The following is a 9534-nucleotide window of genomic DNA, read 5'->3' on the forward strand; positions in this document are numbered from 1 at the left end:
TAATGAAATGGTTTAAGCTTTAATAAGCTATAAGGTAAGGGATTGAGCCCTTAAGGAGAGACATTATCATCAATGATACTCTTCTTTCTGATACCACAAACCACTTCATTAGGGACCTTCAAAATTGAAGATGAACTGTCATTTGAGGATGAAGTTCCAATAACATAAAGACATGGATCGAAGTAGTTATACTACTAAACCTTTTGAAATATGAAAGGTAGATCCTAAGTACTTAACAAACTAGTCATGATTGTACATGGATGTTTGTTATAATCGATATTTTGAGAATGATCGATAAGTGAAGCTCCTAAACAAGTGTCATGAATAAAGTCATTACTATTATAGCTCTAGACCTCATTATGACACAAATAAATTGACTGAGCTAATTGTTTCTAAAATTAAATTTAGAAACGACATGCTCATTCCATTATGTCTCAAACATACTTATTGATATAAGGTATGAGCTCAATGTTGAGGCTATCAACATTGTCTTTAAAAGGACTAATAATTAGACCTTAGACATTGTCGTATTTCCGAGAATAACTACATGTGTTGTAAACACTGTAATTTTTGGAAGTAGTGAGATACTTAGTTATTTAAATATAGTAAATCCTTAAAGTCCTGTGTATATATTGAATATGAACACGACAAACAAGGATGAACTATAAATAACCAAGTAATGGAAATAGGTCAATAAAGTTCTTATTAAACACGTTCAATAAATCACACTATAGTAAGTGGTGATGAGATCAAACCATGCAATGGTGCAACCTGTTTTGACACCAAAGGGATGTACACCTTGATAGGGAGACTTATTATCTTTAGATATAAAGTCTGGTGTATAATCTAAAGGTATGCGAAGTGTTAATTTGTTCTAAAGTAAATTTATTTACTGTGAACAAATTGACTTGACCTTAAATGGTAAGTCAATCACTTGCAAAAATGCATGAACTAGAATAATATGAAAATGGGACATGTCCCATATGTCAGATCGACATAAATGATAGAGTATAGATAAAAGTGGGAATCCATATGATGGGAATCTCAATCCTGGGTCAAAGTCTAAACCGTCTATAATGATGGCAAAGAATTAAATTGGCTGAAGGAAACTTATCTTCTCTGGTCAAAGTGGGAGATTGTTGGGAATATTGCCCACTTGAAAATAATGATTACTAAATTCGATAATAAGATTACTTTATTAGCATTATATGATTAGTGGGTTGAGTTCTAAACAATTAGAATCAATAACAACTATCTTCCATAGCCTCCGTATCTAACTGAGTCACGTGATGGGCGCCAGAGTTCGGGCGATGTGCTAAAACATGGTCGATGACTGATATACGCCTGGAAAGCTATATCTAAAGTCATATATGTGGAACACATAGGTGAAGGTTGATCACTATGTGGGAGCATTCTACACTTGCGGTAAGTGTACGACTTGGACAGGTCTTGGTTGTAGATGTGTCGTTTAAGGACCGTTACGACACACTAACCGAGGCCACTATGATGGTCACAGTGAGACTTGATCTAAATCCTGAAGTGATCATGGACACTGGGTTATGTTACTGAGCTCTTTGACTCATTCGCTAAAAGGCTATTCATGCTAATCACAGCTTATGTCTTGGGAGTTTTCTCGGAGCATAATTTGAGTGGGAAATGATTTACAGATACGGAATACAGTCTTCCTAAAAGAAGGTTAATGTTCTCTCACCTAAGGGTTGATTCCAGAACCGATAGATTGCTAGCACTTTTGAAGTAAGTAACGTTCGAAAGAATCTTTCACTGGGGAAGCAACAATGTTTAGGGTTGATATGTATCAAGAGAAGTATAACGGAAAAATTGACTTCTCTTGACACGGGTTGAACCTGGAGGATCTTGATCACGAACTGACTATATCAGTGGACACTCGTCACGATGAGTAAATATAATTCTAGTATAAAGGAGAGTTCAGTCTTGGCTTACAAGGTGGAGTATTTGACAAAGATTAAACGAATCGATGGAAAAAGAGAAAGGACTATTTCGTCTTTTTCATCGGATTTGTTAAGCTTCTATTACTAGGTCCATAGTCCCCGATTCGGCTCTGATAAAGGCGGATAAGAACTTTCGTATAATAATATTTATCATTATTAATCTCACTTGCTGTAATTGTGATTGACAACATTAATTCTGGAAAACGGGTATTCCCAGAATTAAATAAATATTTATGGTAGAATTGTTTATTTATTGTTTGATCAAGTAAATAAACAATTATTAATTATTTGTTTATTGTTGGACCAAGTAAATAAATGATTAATTGGATTTTAAGCAATTGGGCCTTGCACACATGGAAAAATCGAATTGGGAATTTCGGCATAGGATTTGCGCAAATCCCCTTGGCCGTGTGCCTCCAAATCCGATTTTTTCAATATTGGTATTTACCAATATTTTCTCTTTAGTTGTTTAAATAAAGGAGAGAGAAAAATATAAGATATTGTCCTATATTTTCTCCTTATTTAAAGGAAAGTATTTAGGAGAATATTTATGAGAATAATATATTCTCCTTTATTATCTCACTAAATAAATTATTCTCTATTTAAATAAAAGAATAATATCCCATAGATATTGATCTGATGGATGAGAGTAAAAGTAGGATTCACTAGATGAGATCCAATGGCCTAGATTTAATCCACTAGTGTGAACACAATAAAAGGAAATAAAATATTCTGGAAGATTCCATGAATATCTCATTTTTACTACTATAAATAGGGGTTCATGAGAAGGCAAAAATAAGTAATTATTTTAAGAAATTAGAGAGAAATTTCGTGCATCACTAGCCTCCCTTGGCCGTGCATCTGCCTCTCCCTCCCCTCGGAAATTCGTTTCCATTCTTAGTAAAATAAGAGAGAGATCTCGTAACACCTAGTTTCGTGATCTAGTGAGATAAAGACTGTGCCCACTCATCTTTCTTATTCGTCTCGGAGATTACGTTTCGGAAGACTAAGGTGTCATCCTCGAGTCCTTCATCAAGACGACGCAAGGAGTACGCGATTGGATTGGAGCGTTCTGTAGCTGAACCGAAAATCAATGTAAGTACTCGTTTACTCTTATATCGGTTGCTTGACTTATATGCTCTCGTGAATTAAATTAATTAAACATAACTAGATCTTGTTAATTATAACCATAATTTAATTAGCTTATGATCAGCGTAATTAATTATTTTTCCGCATTAATATGGTTATATGGTGGAATCATCTCAAACGAGTCGCATCGGAGTGATCGTTCGTGTCCGATGCGCGCTCGATCCATCGACACGACGAGCTTTCGTCCTGAGCCTGAGCAACAGCCGAAGATGATCTCGAGACCGCTGGACCTATTCCAACATACCAATCTTGACGGTTCCCGAGAATCTCTAGCATCGCGTGCTCCTCTGCGTCGTCCTGGTTAAATACTACGCCTTGCTATTCTGCTTGTCGCCGAAGATCCGCCACTAGAGTAACTATCCGCGCCTTTACACATAAAAAAAATATCAAAAATTAATTATTATATAAGTAACGTAATCGTAATTATCACATATTACTTACATGTGCTCGTCTTGCCTAATCTGTCGTCCATTCACCTTTTCTATTATGGTGCTTTTGCTCCCACGTCTCTAACGCGGAGCCCAAAGTCCCATCATCCTTACTCTGCAAGTGTTATGAAAATTTAAGTATTTCAAAATTAGAATAACTTACGTTCAAATGACGATGAGCCAAGAAAGATAGAGATCCTTGAGTCGACCTCATCTTCTTCTTCTTCGAATTCTCCTTGTTGCGATTAGAATTTTTCTGCAAATAATTAATTGTGTCATTATTCAATCTGATAAAGATATTGTGATTTATTACAATCATACATTACGTACCTTCCAATCGTCAGTTGCGAACTCGTCTACCACCGCCTCCCAATCCTCTTTCTTATATCCCGGTGGTGTTTCCGCCTCAGTGTTTTCTTTGCTCCCGCAAAACTTCAACCTGAACTTCTCTGATAGCTTGGACTTCTGGTAGCGTCGCCTGATCTTGGCATTCCGAATGATAGCCTGATCAATCGTATTCTGAAAGCAATCCGCAGGCAGATCATGGCGGTATCAGGATCCGTGTACACAAATCTGAACTCAGAATGAAGTGCGCTCAAAATAGCAGCCAATATCTGGGGCGTCACTTCACTCCAATCACGAGTCGTAGGTGGGATATGTGCTTTCACCAAAGCACCGAGGCGGTTGTTAAATAGTTCAATCTTTTTATTTTCTTTCCTTATCTCTTGATAGAAAGTTTGGTTTATTGGGTCCCACTTGACCACCTTCGCACCAGGTACACCATGTGTTGCTCGCGCCGACGTCGAGTCGGTTGTTGGTCGCCTTGATTTCTTAGGACCTTGGGAATCAGGTTCCTGTGACGGACCTTGAGAACCCGGTCTCGGTGGCGAATCTTCACCAGAACTTGTAGCGGTCGACATCCTATAAAATGAAAACAACATTTGTAAATTGACATCGTATAAAATAAAACAACATTTGTGAACAACATACGTCACAAAACAAAAGGGAACAACATCATACAAAAACGTGGGTGACACCACGGATTTTTTTATTAAAAGATCTCACATATGGCGGAGGAAAACCGTGGTTACATAGATAGTACTCATTCATCGTCACCACTGCCTATATCAACATCAACATCAACATCTTCTCCCTCAAAAACGACGCGTTCCTCAAGATCATCATCGTCTTCCTCACCATCGTCAACGATATTTACTAGCTCAGCATCTTCGATTTCGTGTCGATGATTCAGATGATCGATGTTTGACAATTCTATTGTCAACGGAATCGAGGCTGAAGTAGTGGGGTCAACTTTAGGAACGTCCCAAATCCCTCGATGATTGCATTCCTGAACGATTTCCCAGTTACCACCTAAAACAAGATCTTTGATGTAAAAGACTTGTTTCGCCTAAATCGCGAGTATGTACGGCTCCTTTGTAAACCACTGTTTCGCGGTAAAAGCACTCGTTTCTCCAGTAGTCTTATCGTTGTGTACTAGTCGCCGAGAATCGTGCTTGTCACCGTACCATATACATTTGAATAATACAACACGACAGTCGCACCTATAATTCAGCACAATGACATCTTCCATCCGACCGTAGTAAGTGAAATCATCCACAGGTACACATACACCGTTATATTGAGTGACTCGTTGATTATCGCGATGATGAGTAATGAACTTCACGCCGTTAACAAAGCTGCTGGGATATTGATAAGCGACTTGAAGGGAACCGATAGAAAGTGAGTAGATCTCGTCAGACACGTCAGAGCCACTAGCTTTCATTTCAAAAATCTGGTTATTACAAAACAAAGCATTGGTTAGCACTTGTGTGTTTATAAAAAAAAACTACAATATTGTGTTATTACCTTGTTCGCAAACCAATCTTTGAATCTTTTTCTATGCTCCGCTTCAATATCGCGAACTCCAGATTCGTTCAGGAAATCCAAATGCTCGCTGTTGTTTAAAACATTGCTGAAACAAAATACAACAATGAAATAACTTAGAGAAGCATGTGGATCGATTACTTAAACCAAATACGGATCCACTTCAGGACAGTTGGTATAGATGTACCACTCCGCTTTTTCTCTTTGCTCATTGTCTAATACTATCGCGTTCATCATCCCATAAGGCACACACATCTTGGATCGAAAAATGGAGAGCTCTCGCACTTGAACTTCATCAACTACTTTCTTATCTTCAAGATACCTTGCAACGAACGTTAGAGCTTCTTCTACAACATAAGCTTCTGCAATAGAGCCTTCTGGTCTAGCTCTATTTTTGACAAAATGTTTTAACGTCCCAAGGTATCTCTCAAAAAGGTACATCCACCGCATATGCATCGGGCCGCCGTGCAACGCTTCCTCTGGTAGATGCATCGCCACGTGAACCATGATCGTGAAAAAAGCGGGTGGAAATATCATCTCAAGCTTACATAAGATCTCGACGATAGACTCTTGCGCTCTTTCAAGATCTTCGGCTCTTAATGTTCTCGAACTTATCAACTTGAAAAAGTTGCAAAGCTCAGTGATCGTATCATGTATTCGCTGTGGCACAAAAGAGTGAATACCAACAGCCAACAATCTTTGCAAGATCACGTGGCAATCATGCGACTTCAAACCTGTGAGCTTCCCATTAGTTGTCACATTTTTTTTAAATTCCCAGCGAGACCATCGGGAAATTTGACAGATTTTAAGAACTCTATAAATCGCTGTCTCTGCTCAAGGGTCAAAAAGTACGACGCTCGCGGTTTGTAATACCCACCCCCATTTGGTTCCAAGTGCAAAGCGGTCTTGATGCCCAAGTCCATCAAATCAAGCCTCGCCTTCTCGGTGTCATAGTTCTTCTTTTTCAAGCTGAGCATCGTCCCGAGAAGATTCTCGCACACGTTCTTCTCTACATGCATCACGTCCATGTTGTGTTTCAACTGCGACTCAGACCAGTATGGAAACTCGTAAAAAATGCTTTTCTTGGTCCAATTCAGTTCGCACTCAGCTCGCTTTCGTTTTTTGCCTACAGAGTCAGCGTGTTTGCCAGTAGTCGTGCAAGAAACACCAGCCAACTGAGCGAGTATGTCTTGCGAAGTCAACTTCTCGGGTTTATTTCGTTTCTCGTGCTTATCTCTGTAGTGATCGTTGCTTTTCCTCAATCGGTGACGCCTTTTCAAGAATCGACGATGGTCGTAGTAGACGATCTTGTTTCTGACTTTTAGGGACGGCGTTTCAAAGTTGCACGTAGGGCAAGCGAGACACCCTTGGCCGCTCCATCCCGATAAATACGATCTAGCCGGAAAATCGTTTATCGTCCAGAGTAACGCGGCACGCAACCGAAACACTTCATCTTTGGCTCCATCACGAACGCGGACTCCATTCTCCCACAGTTCTTCAAGCTCTTCAACAACAGGCTGCAAGAAAACGTCTATATCTTTTCCTGGCGAATGAGGCCCCGGGATCAGAAGCGTGAAAATCAGGTACTCTTTCTTCATGCACAACCAAGGCGGCAAATTGTACGCCGTAAGTACTACAGGCCACATGTTGTACGATAGGTTCATATCCCCAAACGGGTTGAATCCATCCGCAGCTAGCCCAAGCCGCACGTTCCGAGGCTCTGCAGCAAAGCCAGGGTATCTCTCGTCCAAATTCTTCCAGGTTGTACCATCTGTAGGATGTCGTAGAACGGCAGCTTCCCTGACGCGATCTCTTTCGTGCCACTGCATCTGAAGCGCCGTGTGTCGAGATGCGTACAGTCGCTTCAATCGATCTTTCAAGGGAAAATATCGTAATATCATTTGCGGTATCTTCTTACCAGTTGGCTTCCATCTACTCTCGTTACATATCAGGCACACGTCGACGTTTGCGAGATGTTTTTGGAATAGGACACAGTCATTAATGCACGCGTCGATCATCTCGTATCCCATGCCGAAACGCTTCAGCTTTGCTTTTGCCTTGTAGTGCTTCTCCGGTATTCGATTACCGGCTGGATGAGACTTCTTCAAGAGCTGCATCAGTTCTGTGAATGACTTGTTCGTCCAATGGTTCGTGACTTTAAGGTGCATCAACTGAACCAAGAATGACAAAGACGAAAACTCCTTGCATCCAGGATACAATTCCGCTTCCAACTTGGCGAACAAGTCTTCCACTTGCTCCTCCGCACCCACCTCGCTCGGAGCCGGCTCCGTAAGACCGTCGAAATCCTCGTGATCTCTTATATCCTCCACAGCAGCATGTATTCCTCCTACTCCTCTCTGGGCTGTTTCTCCGATGGGGACTTCTTCAAGATGACAGACGGAACGCACGACCTTGCCATGATGATACCATTCTGTGTAGCTCGGGGTAAACCCTTTGTTTAGCAGATGATGCCTTACAACCCCAATGTCGTGCCATCTCACGTTGTTGCAAGGCTTGCAAGGACATCGATATTCGCCATTATCGTTCGGAAATCTTCTTGCAGCGCAGATAAATTCATTAACTCCGATTTTATACTGCAAGGACAACCGATTGTTCTCGGTGATCCAATCTCTACTTGGATTGGACATTGATTTCGCTAAACGAAAGGGAAAATTAACAATTATTAAGAGTTGTTGCTAAGTGACGAAGACGAATGAAGTCGATTACTTATTGCTACGGGACGAAGAATGAATGAAGATGCGATTATGAATTTTATGTTATTTGAAGTCGAATTGAAAAAATTAGGGTTTTGAGAATAATAGTCTGGAAACTCAATTTAAATTTCGGCAGAGTTTCCCCTATAATACTAACAAATCAAAAACCTGCAAACTCATTTAAAAGCATATACAAATCATCCAAAACTATCCTAATAATCAACTAAACCCTAAACAGAACCTCCGTGGCTCGTTTACAACAAAAATACAATAATCTCAACTCATTTATAAAAAAATATGTGAAATAAAACTAAATTATACAATAACTTAACTAATTTTAATTTCATGATTAACAATTTAGCACATATTATTAAACTAATTACATTTTCAATTAACATAAACTAATCAAAACTAAACAACCTAAACATATTATTAAACTAATTACAATTTCAATTTGACAATTTCAATTAACCTTAACTAATCAAAACTAAACAACTTAAACATATTATTAAACTAATTACAATTACAATTTGACAATTTCAATTAACCTAAACTAATCAAAACTAAACAACCTAAACATATTATTAAACTAATTACAATTTCAATTTGACAATTTCAATTAACCTAAACTAATCAAAACTAAACAACTTAAACATATTATTAAACTAATTACAATTTCAATTAACCTAAACTAATCAAAACTAAACAACCTAAACATGTAAGTATTAAACGAATCAACCTAAAACTAATTAGAACAAATTTCATTTAATAAATTAATTACAAACTAACTAACTAATTCATTACAAATCAATTACAAACTAACTAACTAATTATAAACTAAGCTACTAATCAAATTATGAAAAATACCGAATGAAGCGGAGGGGCTGGTAGGCTCGGGGCTGGTCGGAGAGGCAGCAGCAGAGAGGCTGGTCGGAGGGGCTGCAGTGGAGGCTCGGTGCTGGTTGCGGAGGGGCATGTCGTCGGAGGGGCTGAGGCGCCGGCTCGGTGCTGGTCGTGGAGGGGCTAGTCGGAGGGGCAGGTCGGAGAGGCAGCAGCGGAGGGGCTGGTCGGAGGCTCGGTGCTAGTCGCGGAGGGGCTGGTCGTCGGAGGGGCAGCAGCGGAGGGGCTGGTCGCGGAGGGGTGGTCGTCGGAGGGCTGGTCGGAGGCTGAGAGAGAGTGTGTGTTAGAGAATGGGTTAGAGAGAAGGGGCTGGTCGGAGTGGTGGCGGCGACGGAGCTCATAGTGTAGTGGTGGTCGGAGAAATTGTATGAGAGAAATCGGAGAGAGAGAGAGAGAAGTGTTTTGGGTCTTTGGCTCGGATAGAATGAAAACCGAGCATCACTTTAATTTATATAAAAACTTTGAATTTGGGTGCGACTTTGTCGCACC

General features: G+C 39.9%; 1 protein-coding gene across 1 annotated transcript; it reads right to left on the reverse strand.

The window, feature by feature from the left end:
- Window positions 1–3657: 3657 nt before the first annotated feature.
- Window positions 3658–7332, reverse strand: LOC149389265 (uncharacterized). Its single transcript, XM_089622591.1, has 3 exons — window positions 6797–7332; window positions 4386–4468; window positions 3658–3662 (listed from the first exon to the last, which is right to left on the reverse strand). Exons 1-3 carry the CDS (start codon window positions 7330–7332, stop codon window positions 3658–3660), a joined length of 624 nt encoding a protein of 207 aa, XP_089478717.1.
- Between the last annotated feature and the right edge of the window lie 2202 nt (window positions 7333–9534).

Source organism: Urtica dioica, chromosome 8 (genome assembly GCF_054948205.1).
Source record: "Urtica dioica subsp. dioica isolate 48M chromosome 8, U.dioica_male_clone48M_v1_H2, whole genome shotgun sequence".
Lineage (NCBI taxonomy): Eukaryota > Viridiplantae > Streptophyta > Magnoliopsida > Rosales > Urticaceae > Urtica > Urtica dioica.

Excerpts from the sequence above, each read along its gene's own strand:
- LOC149389265 (XM_089622591.1), bottom strand. The coding sequence starts at position 7,332 with ATGATATTACGATATTTTCCCTTGAAAGATCGATTGAAGCGACTGTAC. Across the intron at positions 4,469-6,796 it reads TCGGGATGGAGCGGCCAAGG|GATGTCGACCGCTACAAGTT; the intron begins GTGTCTCGCTTG and ends TTCATTTTATAG.